The sequence below is a fragment of the Scyliorhinus canicula genome, chromosome 9, assembly GCF_902713615.1.
Source record: "Scyliorhinus canicula chromosome 9, sScyCan1.1, whole genome shotgun sequence".
NCBI classification, from domain to species: Eukaryota; Metazoa; Chordata; class Chondrichthyes; order Carcharhiniformes; family Scyliorhinidae; genus Scyliorhinus; species Scyliorhinus canicula.
Window position 1 is genome coordinate 115,463,062 of NC_052154.1, and position 27,402 is coordinate 115,490,463.

The 27,402-nt window shown below is 46.1% G+C and overlaps 1 protein-coding gene across 7 annotated transcripts in view; it reads left to right on the forward strand.

The window, feature by feature from the left end:
* Window positions 1-15,225, forward strand: part of dgkza (diacylglycerol kinase, zeta a) — a 922,143-nt gene extending 906,918 nt beyond the window's left edge. For all 7 annotated transcript variants that reach the window (XM_038807436.1, XM_038807432.1, XM_038807431.1 and 4 more), the window contains one exon: window positions 12,163-15,225. In XM_038807436.1, the coding sequence (XP_038663364.1) occupies window positions 12,163-12,279 (117 nt within the window). In that variant the 3' untranslated portion in view covers window positions 12,280-15,225. The remainder of the gene's footprint in view (window positions 1-12,162) is intronic.
* Window positions 15,226-27,402: the final 12,177 nt, after the last annotated feature.

The window sequence follows — 27,402 nt, forward strand, 5'->3', positions numbered from 1 at the left end:
TACCATGAATTAAATTTGAAATACCACCGGTCTGAACTGTGATATAACTTGGTTCGCCGGCCGGTCTATCTATCAAATGCTTGGTGTGGGCCATTCAAAAGTTACCCGCCGCCGACAGCTTTTACCATGAATTACCATGAATTACAATTTTTAGTTGGGCTGGCGATGAGTTGGGCTGGCGATGAGTTGGGCTGGCGATGAGTCGGCGGCGATGAGTTGTCCCATTCCCAATGGAGAGGTATACACCTGAGGAAGGAGCAGTGCTCCGAAAGCTTGTGTTTGAAGCAAACCTGTAGGACTTTAACCTGGTGTTGTAAGACTTCTTACTGTGCTCACCCCAGTCCAACACCGGCATCTCCACATCATAAATTAAAAAAAACAATGCCGCCATAAACGTCTGAACTGCTATGTTGTGTGATCTACCATACAATGTTTTGTGGTTGGCCCATATAGAAGCCATACAGCATAATCCTTAGTGATGCAGTAACATATGCTGCCATAGCAGTGGATAATTGCAAAAGAATCTTTACCTGCACAAAGTGCACTCTCAGCAGCATTGTGCAATGAGATGCCTCCCAACCCCAGAGAGTGAACTTGGGCCACCGCAGCCACGAGCTACCACCTTAGTGCATGATTGACGTAGGCCCTTTCCAAGAGGAGCTCCTGAAATGCCATTAGAATATGAATTTTACTTTTTAGCTTTGGCTCAACTATTCACTGTAATTTTTAAAGACTTAGATGATGGGATAGAAAGCAGAGTGTCCGAATTTGCCAATGACCCAAAAATAGGCAGAATTGTGAGCAATACTGGTGGAAACTGTTACGACAGCCTGGGCTGGTGCACGGTCAATTCCAGCCCCAATTGACCAGGAGTCACAACACAAGTGAAATCACCAATAATTCTTCGAAAAATACCCGAAGTCTTTGGCCCTTGGCTGCCCATTAATTACAGTCACCAGGTTTGTTGGTTTAAACACTATTGCTGTTTATTTATAACACGAAGTACAATAAAATATGAAGCATATACAACTGGTTAACTATTATCTAATTCTAAATTTTCCACTTTAACTGTACCCCTACCCATATATACACACAAGACAAGACAAACACAGAGGAGAAGAAGGGGGTTAAAAAAATAGTGGAAGAGAAAAAGTGTATTTGTGTCAGATGGGCATTTCCAGCACTTTTCTCCTGTTCAAAAGTTGTCTTCAGTTTGAAGTAGTTACTGTAGATTCATTCAGGCCTCTGTAGATTCAGGAATACAGCACTCACAGCCTTTCTGGAGAGAGAGAGGAAAGCAGGTCCTTGTCTTTCAATGCCCAAAAGTTAAACTGTAACCCTCGGGTCTCTGAGAACCATCGCACTGGAATAGGATCCAATCACCATCTGTTACCGGGCTGAGAATGGCATTTTGGGCCAATACATTGGCTCCCCAGCCAATCAATCAAACTGAGTCCCAGCTCCCTCTCTGGTGCCGACAAGTCTGGAGTTCCTGTTCAAACTAGCAGAGTGTTCTCTCCAGTAACCTCTGAATTTCTCAATCTCTCTGCTGCTGGACTCAAAGATACATGTCCATTAATCACCCATAGATCAAAAATGATAATTGCAAAATAAAAGAAAGGGGAAATAAACAAGAAGGGCCTTTTCAAAGCCTACAATTGATAGGTTAACAAATGAACAAAATTGTGGAAAATGGCTTTCAAGAGAGGCATATATAAGATTATCCACTTTGGATCTAAAAAAAAAGTACGGGATACTTCCTGAATTGTGAAACGAGACGAACGGTCAAGGTTCAAAGCTACCTAGGCATCCGAGTATGCAGCTCATTGAAATATAAGGAGTAGATGCAGAAAATAATCAAAAAGGCAAGTGGAATGTTGGCCTTTATATTTTGTGGATAAGAATACAAAGGGATATAAGTCCTGTTTTGGCTGTACTAAACCATGGTTACAAAACAGCTGGAGAACTATTTTTTTTAAATTTAGAATTTGTTTTCCAATTATGGGGCAATTTAGCGTGGCCAATCCACCTACCTTGCATATCTTTGGGTTGTGGGGGTGAGACCCATGCAAACACTGGGAGAATGTACAAACTCCACACGGACAGTGACCTGGAGCCAGGATCGAACCCGGGTCCTTGGCACTGTGAGGCAGCAGTGCTAACCACAGCTGGAGAACTATGTGCAGTTCGGGGCACCACAGATGTATTTGGAGTGAGTGTAACATAGATTCACTAAAATTATACCTGAACTCCCTAAAGTGAAATGGCAAAGAGAGATGACGTAAACAAGGATTTTTTACCTTGGCTTTCAGTAGGTTAAGGAGTGAAGTTTTCAGAAAATTAAGGGGAACAGATTGGGATAGATAGAAAGTATTTCCACTGACTGCAAGGCCAGCAGAGTCAGAATTTTCAGTGGTGCAGTAAGGAACCACTTTGACACACACATGGTGGGAAAAGTTTGAAACTTTCTTCCACAAATTATAATTGCTGCTAGATCAATTGGTAATTTTACATTTGAAGTGGATGGGTTTTGTTTTTGTTACTAGATGTAATGTGGGATCGGGATAAAGGCAGGCATATAGAGTATGTTGTAGATCAGGGCAGGGCCTACACAAGATCACAGGCTAAGTTCCTGGGGGTCACCATCATCAACAGTCTGTCCTGGTCCACTCACGTTGATGCAATAGTCAAGAAAGCCCAACAACGTCTCTACTTCCTGCAGAAGCTAAAGAAATTCGGCATGTCTGCACCGTCTCTCACAAACTTCTACAAATGTGCCATAGAGAGCATCCTATCCGGCTGCATTACAGCTTAGTATGGCAACTGCTCGGCCCAAGGTCGCAAGAAACTGCAGAGTGTGGTGAACTCAGCCCAATGCATCACACAAGCTTGCCACCCCCACATTGATTCTCTATACACCTCCCACTGCCTCAGGAAGGCAAACAGCATTATCGGAGGCCCCTCACACCCAGGCATTGCGTTATTCCAGACACTTCCATCAGGCAGAAGGTACAGAAGTCTGAAGACTCGCACATCCAGTCATAGGAACAGCTTCTTCCCCATAGCTACAAGACTCCTCAACGACTCCCCCTCAGACTGATCTGTTCCCTGTAAGAACACTATTCACGACACCCTATGCTGCTCTTGCTCATGTATTTGCTTTGTTTGGCCCCTTGTTTCGTACTAACCAATCACTGTTTGGCGATGTATCATTTGTCAATGTGCTCTGTTGATTATTATTTTGTCTATTTTGGGGCTGGTTTAGCTCACAAGGCTAAATCGCTGGCTTTTAAAGCAGACTAAGCAGGCCAACAGCATGGTTCGATTCCCGTACCAGCCTCCCCGGACAGGCGCCGGAATGTGGCGACTAGGGGCTTTTCACAGTAACTTCATTGAAGCCTACTCGTGACAATAAGCGATTTTCATTTCATTTTCATTTGTACGTACTGTGTGCATTCCCTCGGCCGCAGAAAAATACTTTTCACTGTATTTCGGTACATGTGACAATAAATCAAATCAAACCAGTCATGCCGTAGATGAAAATAGATAGAATGCACTTTTTAGTATACGAGGACTTTTTCAACCACATGTTCTGGAACAAATCTTGTAAAATTGCAAACCATTGAATTGAATGATCATTATCACAAGCTCAAGGGACAAAATGGCCTCTTCCCGTTTCTCTGGGGCTTTATGAATATCATTTCTGATTCTGTGTGGTTTTAAAAGGTGTTTAGTGAAGTCACCTGAAGTAGATTATTTAGAAATCTTTATTTGGATCAGATTTTTCAGAAATCCCTTAAACCCCACATTCGGGTTCGAGTCCACATTTGTTGTGTTGCTCAGAGTAATATAGAAACCTGCGGACAAGAAACACTGTAGACGCAACAAAATATTGACATTGCAAATTGCTGTGATCTAAATTATCATTGCAGATTGTACTGAGCTCTTTGATGTTTAGAATGGAGGATGTGTGGCGGGTGGGCAGGATAGAGATGACTTTTCGCAACTCAATTCAACTCACCTTTGAATACAAAGTAATGGGGCGGCATTCTCCCAGCCCCGCGCCAGGCTGGAGAATTCCCGCAACCACACACCACTCCGATGCCGGCACGCGATTCTTCTCGGAGCGGAGAATCAGCACCATTGGCGCCAGCGCGTTTGGCGCGGCACCGGTCACGGGCCGCTCTATGCGGCCGGGCCACCAATTCTCCGGCCCGGATGAGTCGAGCGGCCGCTCTAAAAAGGCAGAGTCCTGCCGGCGCCGTCCACACCTGGTCGCAGCTGCCGGGAACTCTGCGTGCAGGGTCGGGGGAGGCCTGGGGGGAGGCGGGGGTGCTCCGACTCCGGAGGGTTCCCCCGATGGGGCCTGGCCCGCGATCAGAGCCCACCGATCGGCGGGCCGGCCCCTCACTCCCCAGGCCTATTTTCTTACGCGCCAACCCTGAACTCCCGCGCCATGTTGCGTCGGGGCCGGCACGTTGAGGGAGGTTACCACGCATACGCGGGTTGTTGCAGCGCACAGTTCATGCCGGAATGGGAGGCTGAAGCGTCGTGAACCGCTCCAGCACCGTGCTGGCCCCCTGCAGGGGCCAGAATCGCTATTCCTAGCAGCCCGTTCACACCGTTGTGAAACGCAACGGCGTTTCCGACGGCGTGGACACTCTGCCGCCGAATGGGAGAATTCCGCACATGATTCCAGGATATCTTAGTGACGTGAGATAGTAGACAAGCAAGATACTGTGGATGCTGGAAATCTGAAATAAAACCAGGAAATGAGGGAAATAGCAAGTCTGGTAGCATCTGTGGAGAGCACGATTCAGCTCAAGGATCTTTCTTCAGGACAGAAGAAACTGGAGGAAGATGGACCAGACCTAGAGCATTGTCTACAGTTTTGGTCTCCGTACACAAGGAAAGATATACTTGCAATAGAGGGAGTGCTGGATCGTCCTATAAGAGATTGAGGGGACTGCGCCAATGTTCTCTAGAGTCTAGAGAATGAAAGGTGATCTCGTTGAAGCTTGCAACATTCTCACAGGGCTTGACAGAATAGATGCAGGAAGAATGCTTCCCTTGGGTGGTGGAGGTGGGTGGGTGCTGGAACCAAGGGACACCAGAATAAGAGATGATTTCGGGACATGGATGAGAAGGAATTTCTTCACTCAGAGGGTGTTGAATGTATGGCATGCTCTAGACCAGAGGTCTGTGGAGGCTCAGTCATTGAGTATGTTCAAGACAGAGATTTTGAGATAATTGACACATCGAGGGATATGGGAAAGATGCGACAAAATGGCATCGAGGTTGAGGATCAGCCATGATCTTGTTAAATGACAGAGAAGGCTTAGAGGGCCGAATGGCCTGCACCTCTTATGTTCCCATGGAAATATAATTTTAACAGTGTAAAGGGGGGGGGGGGGGGGGGGCTGAGCAAAAAGGAAGGTCTGTGATAAGGTGGGAGAGATTTACTGATAAAGGATTTCATGGTGCAAAGGGAGTGGTAAGTTTTAGGAATTTATCCAAATAGCAAAATAATGAATAGCTACATCCCATTAAAAACAGAATACAGCAAATACTGGAAATCTGAAATAAAAAAGAACATAATTTCGTGATCAGATATTTTACAGCCTTTTGGCTCGACATTGAATTTAACAATTTCTTCCATTTCCTCTGTCCTATCCATTTTGATTATCTTCTGTGCTGGAGATAATATTCTAGCTTCAGGTGGCCATTCTATCTGTTCTCCCACAATTTGCCTTCAACTTAGGTAATTGGATATCAGCTGTGGCTCAGGGATAGCACTTTCATCTCTGAGTCAGAAGGTTGTGGGTTCAAGACCCACTGGTAACTTGAGTATAAAATCTATGCTGACGCCTCATCTGGTACTGAGAGAGTGCTGCATTGTTGGAGCTCAGGCTTACTTTCTCAGGCAAATGTAAATGATCACATGGTACTATTTGGAGCAAGAGCAGTCCACAGTGACCTGCCCAATATTTATCCTTTAATCAACATGACTTTTTAAAAAATAACAATGGTCTGGTCATTGTTTGTGGGACCTCGGTTCTCGTGTTTCCCCAACATTACAAATGCTAGCTACACTCCAGGAAAGATGTCTCATTGACTGCCAAGCAGTTGGGGACTGTGAAAGGCATTATACACATGCAAGTTCCTTCCTTTCATTACTCTCGGGTACTTTTCCAAATTTCTATTCCATTCGTGACTCGCAAGGAGATGCCTCCCCAAGACCATTCCGCAACCCACAATTTCTAACCTTTTTGCCTATGGACGGAAATCTCACTGATGCCTAACTGAAGCAAACCCCGAATCGCCAGAGAATCCACTCATGCGTTGAATGACGTAGGGCATATGCTCATACATCAATACACTGGAGCACCATCCTGCCCACAAAGCTTTTGGAGTAATTAATCCTTGCTGTCCCATCCAATGGAAGAACAGTGGGGGGGGGGGGGGGTGTTCACTCCACAACCTCATTCAGAAATGCCTTCTATGGCTATAAGAAGCAACACATTTCAGTGGAGAACCAGTTCAGTTACTGGCAAAGCATTAAATTCTGCACCACTGTGTGAGAAGGCTCATTGTAGGCCCCAAGTCAGCCTGGCATGGAAAATTGCAAGCATTCACAGCATTGTAAGGTTCTCTTGTATGAATGCTATAGCAACCACTGGAAACTGTGAAAAATCAGCATTAGGAGACAGTAGTTTGATAAAAAGCCTGTTGAGAAAATATGGCTCGAGTGCCAGGCCACGGTGAAGTCTTGACTACCTTCTTTGTGGGTTCAGTATAGCCACTGTGGTGTGGGGGGTCGGGGGGGGGGGGGGATAAGTGCATAAGCTCTGTAGGTGCTTTGTACTACTGTTTTTTACTTCCTTACACAGTACCCACAGAGCTGCAGATGCCATGGGCACACATTTTAAATTTTTATCACAACCAGTTCCAAAAGCAGAAATCTCAGAGGAAAGGAATAGGTGGCTGGAAAATTGTTCAGGAAGTGATTTTCTTTCTGTCTTTATTCAAACACAATGTGTGAAGTTCACCTGCCCGCTTTGGGGGTAGGGCGGGTTGGGCTGGTGGTGATGATGGGAGGAGGAGACTGCCCCATTGATGTAGTCAGGTGGAGTGGAGCGCACCCTGTCCCAGAGAGATTCTTGTTTGCTGACTTTGAAGCAGACTAAAACACTTGAAGGAATTTGGGGATGTCCCTCTGCAGGATGGTTAGCTGTTTCTCACCTGTCACCCATTTGTCATGAGCTCCAACAGATGAATCTGTAGGTGGTCTAAATCAACAGCATTTGACACAGAGACACATCGTTCCTTGAGGGAGAGGAGGAACTAAATCTGGAAAATAGCAGCAATCTCATAGCAAAAGCAATGTATCTCTAGCTCTTGAGTTATTTCACAGCAAATTAAAATAAAATAATCCGCACACACATGGTTCAATATTGAATTTAAATTCAGAAGACCAAAGTGAATAAACTTTGAAATGTTAGTACCCTAATAAAATGTTTTTTTTTTAAACTTTGAAATGTTAACAGAGCCTTCCCAGCGACATAACTTGTCCTCTATAAAGGTAATGAGCTGGGAGCTCTATTTATTGGACTTTGGTAAACATTTACAAGCTCCGTTCTTTGGTCTTGGGATGATTTCAGTGATACTGAAGTGTTACAGGCTGTTCTTAGAAGGAAATCAAGGATATTTATAGAAGTTTCAGGAAGAATTGGCAAACGCCATTGCAAAACCTTTATAACCTTCAGATCGATTCTAGTCATTCCATATGATATGCAGGGTTTTCTGATGCATGGTCTGGGATTCTCCCTCCAATGTATAACACTAGCTGTGTAGGGAACGCATTGCTGAAAATTTCCAGCGGTATGAATTGAGCAGCGTGGTAGGTTCACTGATGGGGAGAGAAAGTGTTGCTGGATCAGCAGTGCAAACTGAAAGTTATGCAGAGATCTTAAAACTGATACCGGCCAACCTTCAATTCTCAATCAACTTGGCTTTAATACGATATTATAATCTGGACGTAAGATCACCTCAATAAGTGCAAGGTCAATGAATGAATTAACCTACAAGAAACTATTGCTGCTCCTTTTCAAATTCTGCCAAAACACTGAGAATTACAAGGAATTCGGAACTGTTTCACTCTAAAGAGATTTTTCACTGTCCTCTGTAAGGTAATGGTTTGGATTTTGCACTAATCTGTAGTATGGCCACCTTAATTTGTCCTTTGGGAGATAGCTATGGAAGGAGAAGTGTGGGGAAAAGAGGGAGCCTAAAAGACTTGAGGCCTTTTGCGAGGGATGGAGCCTGTTAATGGGATGTTGTCTAGCTGGTAGGGAGCAAGAGTAACACGTGAAGTGCTTGGGAGGGGCTGCTGCCTCACCTCTGGCTCTAGGGTCACAGTGACAGAAGGATCACAGCCCTCTCTACCCTTACAAACTCCAGCTCTTACACATCCCACTGAATTCAGCCCAATTGTTTCATATCGTATTAGTGGACTTCCCATCTAAACCTCTTCACATCCATCTCCCCCCTCCTCTAACATGCCATTAATACAACTGCTTTGAACACTTTCCTAATATCTCCTCCCTTGGCTTAGTGTCAAGTTTGCTTTCTGAGAATGAACTTGGGAACCTTCCCTTGGGATGTTTCACTAAGTTAATGGTTCTGTGTAAATGCAAGTTGTTGATCGGAGCAAAGGGATTATCATTCATTTAAAAACTAGGTTGCCTTGATTGATATCCTCCCCTGCATTGTAAGTATATTCCCAGCACACTTGCTGGTTTAGATTAAGTGCAGAACATTGGTCGTTGTCGATAATGCACAGTGAATAGCTCCTTTTTACACCCTGCCCAATTATCTTTACCATTGACTTCAATGGGAATTGTTAAAAAAAATCAAATGACAGATATACAATGGACTGCTGTTTCACGATTGCCCATTCTGTGCTACTAATCAATGACCAGTTTTACTCCTCTTGGTATTTAAATGATGTGATTGCTGTGACCAAGACATAGCATTCCATTTGCATCCAATGACTCGGGAAACAATTCCAGGAATAGAAGCTTTGACAAAGAACCATCCAGACTTGAAACATTAGCTCTGTTCTATCTCCACAGATGCTGTCAGACCTGCTGAGATTGTCCAGTATTTTCTGTCTTTATTCCAAGCTGGTGTGGCTTTCACTTCTGTATTACCATTATTATTTTTTTTTAATATTAAATTTAGAGTACCCAGTTCATTTTTTCCAGTTAAGGGGCAATTTAGTGTGGCCAATCCACCCAGCCTGCACATCATTGGGTTGTGGGGGCGAAACCCACACAAACACGGGGAGAATGTGTAAACTCCACACGGACAGTGATCCAGAGCCGGGATCGAACCTGGGGACCTCAGCGCCGTGAGGCAGCAGGGCTAACCCTCTGCACCACCGTGCTGCCCTCTGTATTACCATTATGACCAATCAGGAGAAATCCTGGATATGTTTCCCTTAATGGCCTCCTTTTACCCCACAACCTGACTTGTCCAAAATGCTGCCATACATGCACCCTGCCCCTGTATTAAATCCCGCTCAGCCATCAGCTTCATCTTCACTGACCTGCATTGGCTTCCAGGCTCACTATCTAAAATCCACTTCTTCATCTTCAAAGTCCTCAATGACTTTACCCTCACCCTGTTCTCCGTAAACTTCTCCAGTCTCTCGAGCACTCCCAAACTATCCGTCCCTCTGGCTCTGACCCTTTTGTACTTCCACTAATCCCTCCAATCCATCTTATCCTTCAACTGCCCTGGATCCTATGCCTAGACCTGCCTCCCTAATCCACTCCCCGTTTGTTTCCATGCTCCTTTGAAAACCTTCTCAAATCCCATATTTTGGATCAAGTATTGGTCAGTTTCTAATCCCTCCATCTTCAGCCCCTCATCTGATTTCCTCATACTTGTTTGTGACGTACCTTGCTATATTCTTTACCTGGATACCCCCTATCTAATTGTATTCTAGGTATACCTACACCACAGGAACTGCAGCACCATCACCATCTCGAGGGCACTTGGAGATGGGCAATAAATGCTGGCCCAGCCAGTGATGCCCACATCCTGTAATAATTATTTTTTTTTAAAAAGAACTATTGTCATTTTATGAATCAAACACCATTATTTCTCCATATTTAGGATTCTATTTCAGAACTGTTTTAGCCATGCAAACATAGATCCCTGTCTGCTACAGTGTGAACTACATAACGCCAGGTGTAAAAGAGTCTCATTCCTCTATCACAAATCAACTTGTTCTGTGTCATATACCTGAGTGACTCTTGAGAGGGATGTGGAGGGGATTGGCAACCTGGTCATAATTGTTCGCTGTGCCAAGAACAATTGTGGACAGTGGAGGCTGCCTTTTCTTAAGTGTATGCAGTAATCCCAAGCCAAGCAATAGCGAGCTCTCTCAGCCGTCCGCTGAATTTTGTCCGGGGGCAGTCTTCAATGATGTGAGTCATTGATTGGGATTCTCCACAGTTTTGGTCCGAGTTGCCGGCAAGTCCCCACGTATGCTGATTTGCTGCACAATGGTCTTGGCCAGTACAGAAATGGTTGAGAAATGCCCAATGTTGGTTTGGCGGGTTGAAGCCATTGGGTTGTAATGTCACCACCAAAAGAAAAAATGGAGAACTTGCATTTGTATAGGCTTTCACTATCTCAGGACAACCCAAAGCTCTTGTGGCCAATCAAGTACTTTTGAAATGTAGTCATTGCTGTCCTCGAGTAAATAACTTACACAGCAACCTCCCACAATCAGCAAATGGAACAATGGCCATAGACTCCCTACAATGCAGGAGGCCATGGTCCATCGAGTCCACACCAACCCTCTGAAAGAGCATCCTACAAAGGCCCACTCCCCCACGTTATCCCTGTAACCCCATCCAACCTTTAAAGATTAAGGGGCAATTTATCATGGCCAATCCACCTAATTTACACAGCTTTGGATTGTGGCAGGCAACTGGTGCACCCGGAGGAATCCCTGCAGACACTGGGAGAATGTACAAACTCCACACGTTCAGTCACCCAAGGTCGGTCCCTGGTGCTTGGAAGCGGCAGTGCTAACCACTGTGTCGCCCTATTTCTGTTTTTGTGGTGTTGATTGACGGATAATTATTACTCCAGACAGCATCTCCTGCCCTTTTTCCAAATAATACCGTGGGATATTTTATATTCACCTTGGGTTTGGTTTATCATTTCAATAGAAAATATCTCAAATAGTGTCACACTCTTTCAATGCTGCATTGAAGTGTCAACTCTTAGTTTTTGTGGTCATGTCCTGGGATGGAACTTGATTCCATGGCCAGCATTTGATGCTTGCTCTCACTCCCCTCCATCCCCCCACCCCCACCTGTCTTGACCACACAGTTATTTTACGCTGGGGCGGGCAAGGCCTCAGGTGGGAAGTCCACCTTAACTTCAATTGAGGCCCTCTGAATCTCACATCCTCTCTTACCTATCCCCCAAGACCCAAGTTCTCCCCCCCCCACCCCCCCGCCTCACAGCCCCTCAAGCCTTCCCTACCCTTCCCACCCTGGGATCCCTTACACCTAACCTGGATCTCCAGTTCCCCGGACTTAGTCTCAGGAGATTCCGTGTAGTTCTGCTTCTGGCTAAGGCAGCGCTGTTGCTGGAGGGATTGGAGAGCTGCCAGCCAATCAGATTGGTCAGCAGCTCTCCAAATGGGACATCCTCTTGAGTGAGGGCAGAAGTCCTGCCTAAAGCCACTCCTTACTCATCGGGGTATATCGTGGTAGTGGGACAGTTGGGAGTCAGCGGCCCCCGTCATACTAAAAATTCAGCCCCATGATTTCTGACTAATTGACAGTGCTCCCAACTGGGTCATGGCTGACACCATGTCAAAAAGAGTCTACCTTTAAATAGGCCTTAATTGTCCTGATACTGGCAAGATGTTGTGGGAGCCATCAAGAAATTAGCAAAACATCAGCAGAAAGATACCACTTCCTTCTGACTTCTTTCACGCAATATCGCCTGTTCCCCTGGTTTAGTTAACCTGCTTTTAGAAGGTGCCCAATCAAAAGGGACGGTGGAACACTTGTGCCGTGGATGCGCTCCCACATCCTGACTTATTTTTCTCTTTCCCATCCTGCTCCTTAGGGAGACACTCCAAAAAACAAAGCGGAAAAGGCCATGGACATGGAACTGGCAGCATACCTCGAGAACAGGCAGCACTACCAGATGATACAGCGAGAGGATCAGGAGACAGCTGTGTAACACCAGCAAGGAGCGACAGCAAGACCCCACCCCATTTCGCCCTCTTCTGTTCTCCCAAAGACTGTGCATGCCCGTTGCCATTTGTGACAACATCGATCGTTGGTGATTCAACCATCGGCCAGCCTGTGTGTGTGTATGTGTGTGCGCGTGTGTGTATATTTTTTTATTGACCCCCAACCACCCACCCCCAACAACTGACTAAAGCCAGAAGCAGGAGCAACCCAGATGTCAAAACCAAAAATGGCAACGTGACAGACGGCGTGCTACCACGCAACAGTTCAGTGATAACAACCCGCCAATTTGAACCTCATCGATGTGATGGCTGGATAACTAAGGTCAATGGTGTTTAACAAAGTTGATTACTTGTGGTGATACATCAGCACTGGAGTTAACTTCATGCTGTTTAAATTGCACGTTACATAGTGACACCACGTAGCCCATATATATTTCCACACCCGTTGCTGCTGAGATGGTAGCGATTCAAGAGTTCGTATAAAAGGATCCAAGGTGAACATTCACTACTTGTAAAGGGCCGGTGTACTATAGTGGAGGCTGAAAATATTAATTTGGATCTAATTACTCTATTTTACAGCCGTTTTTTAAAAAGAATATTATATGGAAAAGTATATTTGTGCACATCGGAACTTTTAATCGTGACGCTGTTTAATGTTATTTCAAATGATGTCTGCTGCAAACGCGCTGGAGCCTAAAGGGCAGTCCATTCAGGCTTTTGTAATGTTTACAGTGGGGTGGGGTTGGTATTTGCAGTCAACATCCATTCATAACCACCAGGGGATTGGGGGGGGTGCGCTCCATAATGTCAGAGGAGGTTTGAGAAAGCGAAACTGAGTGTGGCAGTCGCATATTAAGTGGCTGGGCCTCCCTGACATTCGTGGCTCTAACATTTTGCCAGAAATTTGATTCACTGGTAAAAAGGTAGTAGATAAATCCATCTCCCTGTTGCAGACATTTAATACGCACCCTTATTACTGTTGGTGTTTTTGTTTAAACAGACCACTGTTGTTGCTGTTTACATTTACCTGGGCATTTCTGAAAAAGACTGCAGATCTGTATAGCTGCAGATCAAAACTTTCAGTTATTTAGATACTCCCGGCCGCCATACTGCATTTTTGTGAGTAAGCTGCCTAATTGAGAAAGATTTCTGCAAGAAGGTTTTAAGATGGCGTCGGTTGTTTTTTTTAAAAATCCTACTCAAAGTCAATGAGCAAAAATACAAATTAGGAACATTCCATTGGTTGGCACTAAAGCCTTCACCATGATTATATCCAAAAGAAGATTTATTGAGAGTTTGCCTGCCAGCTCAGTTGATCAAAGTGAATCGGCCTCTGCAGTACCTAATCCCAGCAACCAGGCAGGCCCTCGGTTCCATTGTTCTGTGCTGTTACCCGATCATTTAAGGTGCCATCATTTTAAGTTTACCTCAAACGCCTGGGGGGGGGGTTTGAGGGTGGCGGTGGGTGTTCAGATCACCCAAATTTGATATAAAAGCAAAATATCACAGGTGCTGGAAATCGGAAATAAAAACAGAAAATGCTGGAAATTCTCAGCAGGTCTGGCAGCATTGTGGAGAGAGAAAGAGAATTGCCGTTTCGAGTCCAACATGGCTCTTCTTCTGAACCAGTCTTTCAAGTTCTGACCATTCACGGAGCTGTAACCAATGGCCCTTCCCTGGTAGCCATATTAAGACAGGCAGTCGTCCTACTTGGACTTCATAAGCAGCGTACAAACAATTTGGCCAGATCGGTGGAACATTTTATTGCGGGTTAAAGTGCCGACCTGCGTATGTTGTGGCTATTTCTAAAGCAATTCATGTTCTCTTTCATTCTGAAAGAGGTCATGTGGAATGTTGTGGTAAAGCAATTCTTGGTATGTGACCTTTTAAAATCCTGATGGGAGCATGAACTTTTTTACAAAGCTGAACATTTTAAAGTGTAATTTGATTTGAGTGGGCCTTGTGGGCTCGAACCTATCAGAAAGTAACCGGGGCTAAGTGGTCATATGATAATCACTTTGATATTAAAATCCTAATGTTAATTGCCATCAGTCACCGGTAGATGCCTGTATATTACGCCAGCCCAGCCATGGAGACCATTAGTCTCAATTTCCTAAAGGTTTCCTTAGCTCGACAGTGTGGTAGATCAGGAAGAGAAGATACTATTTAAGAGTCTGGTTTATTTAAAGGGTGCACAACCTATTACACTGGTACTGTATGGTTGCCCTGTATATATTATGTATAAGAAAGGCCTTAATCCAACAGTGCAGGACTTCTGAAGATTCTGGTGATTGGTTTAAATATATATAATATATATATAGTATGACTTGACATCAACCGAACACCAAGATGCTACTGCTGTAGGATAAAAGGACATTATCATTGCAGCGAATTATTCAAGGAAAGTGGGGGAATCATTTTAACTTGCACTTCAACGTTCAAGAAAATTGTGTGAATTATACGACGGGTGGAAGAGCCAATTCCGCCGGCTTTACACTATTGCCAAAAGGATAAAATCGCTCCCAGTGTTGATGTTCAGAATGAGAAAGGAATGAGTAACAAAATAAAAGGTTTACAGACTCCCTGACCTTACCTGGAAAACGAGCACCCAGCCAGCAGGAAGGGAAGAAATGAATGTTGCCACACCGCCCTTGAAGCTGTCACCCAGGACTGGAGGCATCAGGGGGAAAGTGAGTGGAATGGTGCCAGGTTGCTCCATTCTCTGCCACTGTCTGTGTGAACAGGTTTTTGGAGCAATACAATAGAAGTCTGTCTAGTTGTAAATTTTCCAGGATAGTACAGTTATTGTAATATTCCCGTGAGATTCTCTTGATGTGTCTTTGTGACATTTTTGTGTGTATAATTACTTAAATATGGACCCCTTTTGTAGATTGGCATATCTTCAACCATTAGCACTTGTTTTTATATTTGCATTTTGTGTGCGTGTATGTTTTGGAAACAAATGCCTTGATTTGCCTCGTGTCAAATGAATTGGATGCAGCCGCGTTGTTCCTCCTCGAAACTGTGAACCAAGTCCCAGGGTGTTCCTCACGGTGATACTTTCCAGTCAGTGGGCCACATAGCACTGCCTCATCTTAGCACCAGGGCAGATATTACAATTGAAGGGAATGCCTCAGATGAACAGATCTCCACTAATCCTCCAGACAGTATGAGGCTGCCAGTGGAGTGGGGTGGGGGGTGGAGAGAAGTGTTATTTGCAGAGTTTACTGCAGTGGAATTGGAGCATTGCTCCCATTTTGATCATGACAACCTGCTGACTACACCACTGGATAATATTGCCATGTGAACAATTGCCCTATTTGTACTGAATTTCTGTTTCCAACTCTAATGCACAGCAGGAACGACCGATAAACTGGTACCAGTTGACCCAGATCTGAACTGATAATGCTGCCTCAGGTGCCTGTGAAACCGGTGATATTGACAGTGTTACTGGTAATATTTCCGGGTCGTACTAGTGAAAGTGTCAGTAGTGCTGGTTGTCCAGCAGGGAAATGTCTGAAAACCGGCGATATTACCAGTAGCGCTGATCCAAACTGCTTATGGTACCAGTTTATGCAGTGGCATTTTGTGCTCCAATCGTGAGCGACATTTTTTTGCTGGCGCATTTAACTCAAAATAGGAGTAGCAATAACAAAGGAATTAGAGACAATTTCATAGAATTTACAGTGCAGAAGGCGGCCATTCGGCCCATTGAGTCTGCACCGGCTCTTGGAAAGAGCACCCTACTTAACCCCACACCTCGACCCTATCCCCGTAACCCTGCAACCCCATCTAACCTAAGGGCAAATTAGCATGGCCAATCCACCTAACCTGCACATCTTTGGACTGTGGGAGGAAACCAGAGCACCCGGAGGAAACCCACACAGACACGGGGAGAACGTGCAGACTCTGCACAGGCAGTGACCCAAGTGGGAATCGAACCTGGGACTGTGGCGCTGTGAAGCCATAGTGCTAACCACTATGCTACCATGCTGTCACGTCATTTCCATGAGATAGCACAGGTTGCACAGGCTGATGGTCATGAGAAGAAAGGATTCCATGTAGTGCGTTTGAAATGGGGCTGAAAAGCCAGAACAGTGGACATCAGCAAGGCTGGCTCAGTTTTTTTTTTGCAGTGTGTTTTTTTGCTCCCTTTAAATGTTATCCTTGATTTCAAATTCAGTCCTTATGTTCTTTTCCCCCCAAACTCTCAATCCATTTATTCTCTTCCAGCCCCATCAGTCCCGCCTGTGGCATGTGTTGATGCAGATTTTCAGTTTTCAGGCTATTCACCTTGTGTAAAGTTTCTTACCTCGTCAGATATGGCCCCACCAAAGGAGGAGTCCATGGGACTTCAGTCGAAACAGCTGGGGCTGGGGAGCGGTGCATTTGCCAGTATCCCTGGGATCCATCAAATTCAGACCATATTCATAAGACGCAACTCTCTTTTGCTGCATTCCCGAGTCAAGTGAGTGGCATCCAGTGCAGACCTCCAGCACAAACTGTTCCTTATCCAGCACCAACTAGGAATAATACTCAAAAGAGGCCCTGGGATGGTTGTTACGAGAACTGGGTGAGGGGCAGGTGGAGTCTCATCCAAGCATAAGTGAGGTGAGTAATTCTGCACTGGAGATGAAGCACATTTTGGGGGGAAATGGCAAGGGGATTTATTGTGGATGGACTGCTGCAATAACTGAAGGAGTGCTGACACCAGATGCCCCATTCCCCAGTATTTCTGTCTCTCACTTCGATTAGCGCAAAGTTTTCAGCAACAAAATCCATAGAATCCCTACAGTGCAGGAGGCCATTTGACCCATCAAGTCTGCACCAACCCTCCAAAAGAGCACTCTACTGAGGCCAATCCCTGTCCTAGCCCCATAATCCCACGCATTGATCATGACTAATCCACCTAAACTGCACATCTTTGGACTGTATTCCACCACAGTCTGTAGTTGCATAACGCGGAAAATCCTTCACTCTACCATTAGCGTCAAGCTGGGGGCAAACCTGGAGCATCCACAGAAATCCCACGCAGACACGGGGAGAATGTGCAAACTCCACACAGACAGTCACTCAAGGCTGGAATCAAACCTGGATCCCTGGTGCTGAGAGGCAGCCATGCTGACCAAATAATCAAAGAAGCGAGAAGTTGAGATCATGGTAACATTAACTGACGAGTGCTTGGAGCTATTGGACAGATTAATGGAAGTGATGTGCAAAACAATGACTAGTAATTTTATCCCACACTTGGTTAGGACTATGCAAACTTCTTCCCTCACTTAACTGTAATATAGAAAATAGGAGCAGGAGTAGGCTATTTGGCCCGTAAGCCTGCTGCACATTCAGTCTGATCATGGCTGATCCTCTATCTGAATTCCACACTCCCACACTTTCCCGATACCCCTTGAAACCTTTCGCGTCCCTAAGAATGTGATCACTTGTTCTAGACCTCCTACCCTCCCGCTCCCAGCCAGAGGCAATAACATGCCTGCATCCAGGAATATAATGCCAGTCTCACTCTCCTATGGTACTGAGGCATGCAGACCAGAAGATCACAATTTTAACTCTTGGGTGCGTTGAACCAAGGTATGGTTGGGCTCAGTTAGGGAGGTAAAATCAAAGTGAATTCCCACTCTTCCTCCCGAAACAGTGATCTGCTTATGTGGGGATTTGACTTGAACTTATCTGTGTCACCTGGTCCACTGACACATTAGTAGTGGATACTTTGGTGATTTTTCAGCAGGCTGCCATTTCCCGCAGGTCAGTAAAGAGTGGGTGGAAAAATTGTCTGTTCAAGCATTCCCCCTGCCATCCATTTACCATGGAATCAAGAGAAAGCATCAAGGGACACCAGAGATGGCCCTGTATGACAGATGGGACAGTTTATGTGAGAATGGGGTCCGACTGACAGGAAACCATTATTTAAGATTTGATCAAATATGGCACTTATGCTAATGTATATGGTGACAAATAACTACCATTGCTGACAAAGTGATTAACAAGCTGGGACTTGGTATAAATGTACATTTACTGGGTTGCATATAAATGGATTTGATTGTATTTGCATCAGACTGGACCAATAAAAAGAAGCATAAAGAGTCAAGCCAATCAAAAGTTGACATCTATTTTCTGTCAGTTCATCTGACCAAGATGTTTCTTCCGAGACTAAATCCTTTTTAGGAATTTTTTTCTCTCATCCATTTCTTTCTCTCTTCCAAAATCGCACAAAAAAAAACAGGCCTGCTCCTCAGGCTCAATCAACAGGGATATATCTTTGAAGGGAGTCATGGTCGAATCGTGGTTGTTTGCAACCAACTTTCCACATCTGGAGCTGTGTTTATGGGTGTCATACATGAAGATAGATCCTCTGGGGGAGGGTGGCAGTTTCCCAGACGGTTGGCACAAATAGTTTTCTAATTACCCGTGTACTAAGTTCCCTGTCCTTATCTTACACTACCATGCCTCCCATTTCCCTCTCCTTCTCTCTACCTTTCTCCCCCCCCCCCCCCCCCCCCCCTCACTGCTCACGTTCAATTTTCCTTGACAAAACATTGATTGTCACAGATCGGTTACCACACTGACGCCCCTCCAATCTTGTGTTGACTCCATTGTCCACACACCCTTAGGGCTGCCACTACCATTGGGCTTGAGGAGTACCGAGCTGGTGAGAATAGCAGAGGTGCCATCAATAAAGCCTCCAAGCTCGTACCCTGACAGGATGCCGTCTCTACTCACTCCCAAACTGACCCCTCCCCCATACCCACTTCCTCACCATTGATTTGTCGGCCACCCAGTAATAATTAATAAAACACGGGAGGGCCAAGCCTCCCTCCCCGTGGCCCCGTTCCAGGAGTGCCTTCTTCACCCTCGGGGTTTTACCAGCCCAAACAAAACCCAAGATCGCCGCATTCGTTTTCCTAAAAAAAGGCCTTCGGAACAAAAATCGGGAGACATTGAAAAAACACTAGCAGTCTCGGGAGGATTGACATCTTCACCATCTGCACCCTCCCTGTCAGTGTCAGCGGGAGCATGTCCCACCTGCGGAAATCCCTTTTCATCTGATCGACTGCTTTGCCCAGATTTAACTTGTGGAGCTGTCCCCAATCCTTAGCCACCTGGTTCCCCAGATACCTAAAGCTCCTCACCACCACCTTAAACGGTAACTCCCTCAGTCTCCTTTCCTGCCCCCGTGCCTGAATCGTAAACACCTCTCTCTTTCCCATTTTAACTTGTAGACTGAAAACCACCCAAATTCTTCCAGTGTCTCCAATATTCCTGCCATCCCCCCCCAACAGGTCTGTGATATAAAGCATTAAATTGTCTGCGTAGAGCGAGACCATGTGCTCCTCCCCCCTTTCACTACCCCCCGCCAAACATTCGATGACCTAAGGGCCATTGCCAAGGGCTCTATGGCCAGGGCAAACAGTAGTGGGGAGAGCGGGACACCTGTCTTGTCCCCCTGCAGAGACAAAAATATTCTGACCGGGCACGGTTGGTTCTTACCTTCGCCACCGGAGCCTGGTATAGCAACTGCACCCAATCCACAAATCCCTGCCCTAACCCCAACCTGCCTAAAATATCCCATAGGTACTTACACTCCACCCAGTCAAAGGCCTTTTCTGCATCCATAGCTACTACCACCTCAACCTTGCGCCCTCCGCTGGCATCATTGTAACATTCAGGAGCCGTCTAACGTTGGACGTCAGGTGCACACCCTTCACAAATTCCGTCTGGTCCTCCCCGATTACCTCGGGCCACAGTCCTCGATACATGTGGCCAAGATCTTTGCCAGCAATTTAGCGTCTACATTCAAAAGGGAAATCGACCTGTACGGACCACAGCTCTCCGGGTCCTTGTCCCACTTCAGGATGAGCGAGATCAATGCCTGTGATAGCATTGGGGGAGCACTCCCAGCTCTTTAGACTCGTTAAAGGCGTTAACCAGGAGTGTCCCAGTAACGCAGAAAACTTTCAATAAAACTCCACGGGGTATCCATCAGGTCCCAGGGCCTTATCTGATTGCATTGCCCCAACCCCTCTCTCACCTCCCTGAGCCCAATCGGGCTCCCCAGGCATTCCACCAGCTCTGCATCTACCTTTGGGAACTCTAGTCTCTCCAAAAATTGCTTCATACTCTCCTCCCCGGCTGGGGGTTCCAATTCATAGACCCGACTATAGAATTTGCGAATCACAGAATTTATTGCCCCCAGGTCCACCATTACCTTCCCCTCATATTCTTTACTTTCCCAATTTCTCTCGCCACCTCCTGCTTCCTCAGTTGATGTGCTAGCACCTTAATGGCTTTCTCCTCATACTTGTATATTGCCCCTTTCACCTTCCTCAACTGCGCTTCTGCCTTACCTGTGGACAGGAGCCCAAATTCAATTTGAACATAGAACATAGGAAAATACAGCACAGAGCAGGCCCTTCGGCCCACGATGTTGTGCCGAACCTTTGTCCTAGATTAATGATAGATTATCATAGAATTTACAGTGCAGAAGGAGGCCATTCGGCCCATCGAGTCTGGACCAGTTCCTGGAAAGAGCACCCTACCCAAGGACAACACCTCCACCCTATCCCCATAACCCAGTAACCCCACCCAACACAAAGGGCAATTTTGGACACTAAGGGCAATTTATCATGGCCAATCCACCTAACCACATCTTTGAACTGTGGGAGGAAACCGGAGCACCCGGAGGAAACCCATGCACACACGGGGAGGATGTACAAGCCGGAGTCGAACCTGGGACCTTGGAGCTGTGAAGCAATTGTGCTATCCAGAATGCTACCGTGCTGCCCTTAAAAACAAATTAATCTACACTCCATCATTCTACCGTAATCCATGTACCTATCCAATAGCCGCTTGAAGGTCCCTAATGTTTCCGACTCAACTACTTCCACAGGCAGTGCATTCCATGCCCCCACTACTCTCTGGGTAAATTTTTATAAATGCAACATTTTTGAAGTTTGAGTGGGCAGATGTTGCGCATTTTTGCAGTGTGTTTTTACTTTCTGGAGACTTTGTATACTGACATGCATGCTGAAACTGCTTGAGATTAAACTGCTTGAGATCTACCTCTGACATCCCCCCTATATCTTCCACCATTCACCTTAAATTTATGTCCCCTTGTAATGGTTTGTTCCACCCAGGGCAAAAGTCTCATAGTGATAAGGTTCCCCATGGTAGGCTTATGCATTGTTCAATAAGACTTGTAAGGCAAGACCTACCCCTCACAAATCCGTGCTGACTATCCCTAATCAAGCAGTGTCTTTCCAGATGCTCAGAAATCCTATCCCTCTGTACCCTTTCCATTACTTTGCCTACCACCGAAGTAAGACTAACTGGCCTGTAATTCCCAGGGTTATCCCTATTCCCCTTTTTGAACAGGGGCATGACATTCGCCACTCTCCAATCCCCTGGTACCACCCCTGTTGACAGTGAGGACGAAAAGATCATTGCAAACGGCTCTGCAATTTCATCTCTTGCTTCCCCTAGAATCCTTGGATATATCTCGTCAGGCCCGGGGGACTTGTCTATCCTCAAGTTTTTCAAAATGCCCAACTCATCTTCCTTCCTAACAAGTATCTCCTCGAGCTTACCAGTCTGTTTCACACAGTCCTCTCCAACAACATGGCCCCTCTCATTTGTAAATACTGAAGAAAAGTACTCATTCAAGACCTCTCCTATCTCTTCAGACTCAATACACAATCTCCTGCTACTGTTCTTGATCGGACCTACCCTCGCTCTAGTCATTCTCATATTTCTCACATATGTGTAAAAGGCCTTGGGGTTTTCCTTTATCCTACCCGCCAAAGATTTTTCATGCCCTCTCTTAGCTCTCCTAATCCCGTTCTTCAGTTCCCTCCTGGCTATCTTGTATCCCTCCAGCGCCCTGTCTGAACCTTGTTTCCTCAGCTTTACATAAGTCTCCTTCTTCCTCTTAACAAGACATTCAACCTCTCTTGTCAACCATGGTTCCCTCACTCGACCATCTCTTCCCTGCCTGACAGGGACATACATATCAAGGACACGTAATATCTGTTCCTTGAACAAGTTCCACATTTCACTTGTGTCCTTCCCTGACAACCTTTTTCCCAACTTATGCACTTTAATTCTTGTCTGACAGCATTGTATTTACCCTTCCCCCAATTGTAAACCTTGCCCTTTTGCACATACCTATCCCTCTCCATTACTAATGTGAAAGTCACAGAATTGTGGTCACTATTTCCAAAATGCTCCCCAACTAACAAATCTATCACTTGCCCTGGTTCATTACCAAGTACCAAATCCAATATGGCCTTCCCTCTGGTCGGACAATCTACATACTGTGTTAGAAAAGCTTCCTGGACACACTGCACAAACACCACCCCATCCAAACTATTTGATCTAAAGAGTTTCCACTCAATGTTTGGGAAGTTGAAGTCATCCATGACTACTACCCTGTGACTTCTGCACCTTTCCAAAATCTGTTTCCCAATCTGTTCCTCCACATCTCTGCTGCTGTTGGGGGGCCTATAGAAAACTCCCAACAAGGTGACTGCTCCTTTCCTATTTCTGACTTCAACCCATACTACCTCAGTGGGCAGATCCTCCTCAAACTGCCTTTCTGCATCTGTTATACTATCTCTAATTAACAATGCCACCCCCCACCTCTTTTACCACCCTCCCTAATCTTATTGAAACATCTGTAACCAGGGACCTCCAACTACTATTTCTGCCCCTCTTCTATCCAAGTTTCCGTGATGGCCACCACATCGTAGTCCCAAGTACCGATCCGTGGCTTAGGTTCACCCACCTTATTCCTGATGCTTCTTGCATTGAAGTATACACACTTCAACCTATCTCCGTGCCTGCAAGTACTCTCCTTTGTCAGTGTTCCCTTCCCCACTGTCTCACTACACGCTTTGGCATCCTGAATATCGACTACCTTAGTTGCTGGACTACTAATCCGGTTCTCATTCCCCTGCCAAATTAGTTTAAACCCTCCTGAAGAGTACTAGAAAACCTCCCTCCCAGGATATTGGTGCCCCTCTGGTTCAGATGCAACCTGCCCTGCTTGTACAGGCCCCACCTTCCCCAGAATGCGCTTCAATTATCCAAATACCTGAAGCCCTCCCTCCTACACCATTCCTGCAGCCATGTGTTCAACTGTACTCTCTCCCTATTCCTAGCCTCGCTATCACATGGCACTGGCAACAAACCAGAGATGACAACTCTGTCTGTCCTGGCTTTTAACTTCCAGCCTAACTCCCTAAACTCGTTTATTACCTCCACACACCTTTTCTTATCTACGTCGTTGGTACCAATGTGCAGCATTACTTCTGGACTCTCCTTCAGGAACTCCTCATCCGGAGACTCCGCGTATCTCCTGTCCACCTGTAAGATTTCACCTACCAGCCTGTCCAACTCCGCCTGTTCAGTCTTCTCCCTGGGGCCCGAATCAAAATAAATTCCCCTCTGATAATCGCCTTCAATGCTTCCCAAACCACATCGCCGCGGCCTCTCCTGTGTGATTGCTCTTTATGTATCCCCCAATGGCATCCCTCACCCGCTCACAAACCTCATCCTCTGCTAGCAGCCCTACATCTAACCACCACTGTGGGCGCTGGGTCTTTCCTGTGCTTACCCGTAGGTCTATCCAGTGTGGAGTGGGTTCGATACCACGATTGCTGAATACACTGTATCCTCCCCACACTCTTAGTATAAGTTCCCAGAATAATGGCAAAACGCGCAAAAAACAAAAACAAACCCTCCCAAGGTCCAAGCACAAGGCCCACCCCTTCTCCCTTCACAAAATCTTATCTATGCTAACATATTCAAGCAGGACCAAATAGAAAAGATCGCACAAAGAAAAAGGAGTTATACATGTGAAAACTCAAACAGCTTTTCAAACATCACAACTTAAATTACAGAGTTAACAGACTAAGGTTTTTAAAAGAGCAACACATAACTTCCAACTCATTTCTCTACAGTCAAGGTCTAAGATCCTTGTTTACCTACCAGGTTATTGTCCTCCATGAAGTCCATCGCATCCTCCGGCGAGCCAAAGTACAGCTCCCGACCCCCGTAGGTCACCCAAAGATGGGCCGGGTAAAGGAGACCAAACTTTATTTGCTTCTCGTACAGGGCCACCTTGACTTCATTAAAACTCGCCCTCCTCTTTGCGAGATCTGCTCCCAAGATTGGTACACCCGTGTTATGGGTCAGGGTTTAGAGAATACCAAAGTGTATCATAGAGTTCACCTGACTCACAACTTTTAATAGATTGTGGTATGTGGAGCACACAACTCACTTTACAGGTATGGTACAGCAGAAAATGAACCAGTGGTTTTTAAAACAAAACAAGGGGCTGGTTTAGCTCACTGGGCTAAATCGCTGGCTTTTAAAGCAGGCCAGCAGCACGGTTCGATTCCCGTACCAGCCTCCCCGGACAGGCGCCGGAATGTGGCGACTAGGGGCTTTTCACAGTAACTTCATTGAAGCCTACTCGTGACAATAAGCGATTTTCATTTCATTTCATTTCATGTTTATTCTATGAACCCAAGTTAACCTTTTTAAAACAGTGAATATCTTAGCAACCAGTAAATCAAAGATAACCCCCCAATGAATACAACACTAAGTAATCTGTATGCTGTCCTTTTAACATCCAAAAGACTTAACAAACCTTCAAACAGGAGTACATTAGGGTTTACATTCAAGACTGAAAACATATAAAATTCTTCTGATTTCACCAAATGATCCATAGTCTTTTGATGGCAGAGATCAACAACAGTGCAGCTCACTTTTAACTTCAGATTCAGCTCACTGAAAAACACAGACACACCCAAGCTCCTTTTCAAACTGAAACTTAAAAAAAAAGTAGAGCTCAGCTCCACCCACACTGTGGCATCACTGCAGTAACATGAGCAGCTCCATTTCTTGAAGGTACATTTCTTAAACACCCATTTCTTAAAGGGTACTCTCACATGACACCCGGATCTCAGAATCTTCCTACATGCATCGTTTCATCTGCCTGGCCCACCTCATAATGCGTTCCTTATCGAGGAACCGATGCACTTGTACCACCATCGCCCTTGGGGGCTCACTCCCCTGGGGCTTATGCATAAGCGCCCTATGGGCCTGATCCACCTCCAACGGCTTGGGGAACGAACCTTTCCCTATCAGCTTCTCGAGCATCTTCCCCACATACGCACCAGCATCCGATCCTTCCTTCCCCTCTGGCAGACCGACGACGGATATTCTGTCTCCGAGAGTGGTTACCCAGGTCCTCCACCTTCTCCAGCAGCTGTTTCTGTTGGTTCTGTAGCATCCCAATCTCCATTGCCATCGCAGTGGATTGCTCCTCTCTTTCTACCACCAGCTCCTCCATCTTCTGGATCGCCTGTCCCTGGGTCGTCAATCTCTCCTCCACACGGTCAACCACCGCCCTGATTGAGTCCACTGCCCCGGCCAGGTCCTCTGTACATTCTTTGCGATGTTGAGTGAACTTCTTAGTCACGAAGTCCAACTGGTCCATCGACCATTGAGCTGGCGAGGTCGAACCCTGCTTCCCTACCATTGCCTCCTTCAAACTCTGGTCCTCACTTCCAGCCAACGTTTGATTTCTCCTTTTTTGATGTTTCCTAGGCCACAGCTCCATAAGCTAGGGGTCACCTCCTTCTCCTCTCACCTGTGGAAATCCAGCTTTAAAGCCACAAAAAGACCACCAAGAGCAGGAGCTGCCAAATGTGCGACCTTTCACTCCATAGCCGCCACCAGAAGTCTTGTCCCAATTAGTTGACATAACTTCAGGGAAAGATTTGTTCACACACTGTTAGGGGAGATGGTGGCAAGTGGTATTGTTACTGGAATAGTAATCCAGAGAACTAGCTAATGCTCTGGGGACCTGGGTTTGAATCAAATTCAATATTTTAAAAATCTGGAATTATTGTCCACCATTATCGATTGTCGTAAAAACCCATCTCGTTCACGAATGTCCTTTCAGGAAGGAAATCTGCCATCCTTCCCTGGTCTGGCCTACATGTGAATCCAGAGCCACAGTTGACTCTTATTTGCCCTCAAAGATGGGCAATAAATAAAAATTTATTTTAATTAAAAAAAGATTAATATTTATTGCCCATCTTTGAGAGCAATTAAGAGGGCAATAAATACTGGCCCAGCCAGCGACGCCAACAACCAGTTAGCGAATGGTAAAAAATAGTGTGACATTCACGGCGCTGAGGTCCCAGGTTCGATCCCGGCTCTGGGTCACTGTCCGTGTGGAGTTTGCACATTCTCCCCGTGTTTGCGTGGGTTTCGCCCCCACAACCCAAAGATGTGCAGGGTAGGTGGAATGGCCATGCTAAATTGCCCCTTCATTGGAAAAATGAATTGGGTACTCTAAATTTAAAAAAGATAGTGTGACACAAAATCTACATTCACGCTAGCTGGTCTATCCTAGAATTTATGCACCCCAGGAGCCTTCTGTCACCCATCTTCAACTAATTCTATCAGTACATCCTTCTGTTTCTTCTTCCCTCATATTCTTTTCTGACTTCCCCTGAAATGCATCAAGGCTATTCCAGTCAAATATTCTTTGTGGTAGTGCCATTCACAATCAGGATGATTGGATGCACTAATAGCCCTCAGCGAAGGAAACCTTGGGATGGGATTCTCCGACCCCGCGCTGGGCAGGAGAATTGCCGGGATAGGCGCGAATCATGCGACACCGATTCTCCGGTGACCGGACAATCGGCGCCATTGGCGCCGGCGACGGTCGGGGGCCACTCAACGCGGCCCTCCCAGTGATTCTCCCCGCGCGATGGGCCAAGTGCCCGCCGAGTTAGGCCAAGTCCCGCCTGTGTCGTTCTCATGTGGTCGTACCCTGCGGGACCTCGCCATTCATGCTGCGAGGGGCGGCCTCGTGGGGGGTGGGGATCTGACTCCGGGGGGAGGGCTCACGGTGACCTGGCCCACAATCGGGGCCTACTGATCGGCGGATGTGCTTATCCCGGTGGGGGCCTATGTTCCTCCGCGCTGGGCTCCTGTAGGTCTCCGCCATGTTGAGTCGGGGCCGGCGCGGAGAAGGTAACCCACGCGCTTGCACGAACGCCGCCGGCCGTGGCTCTAAT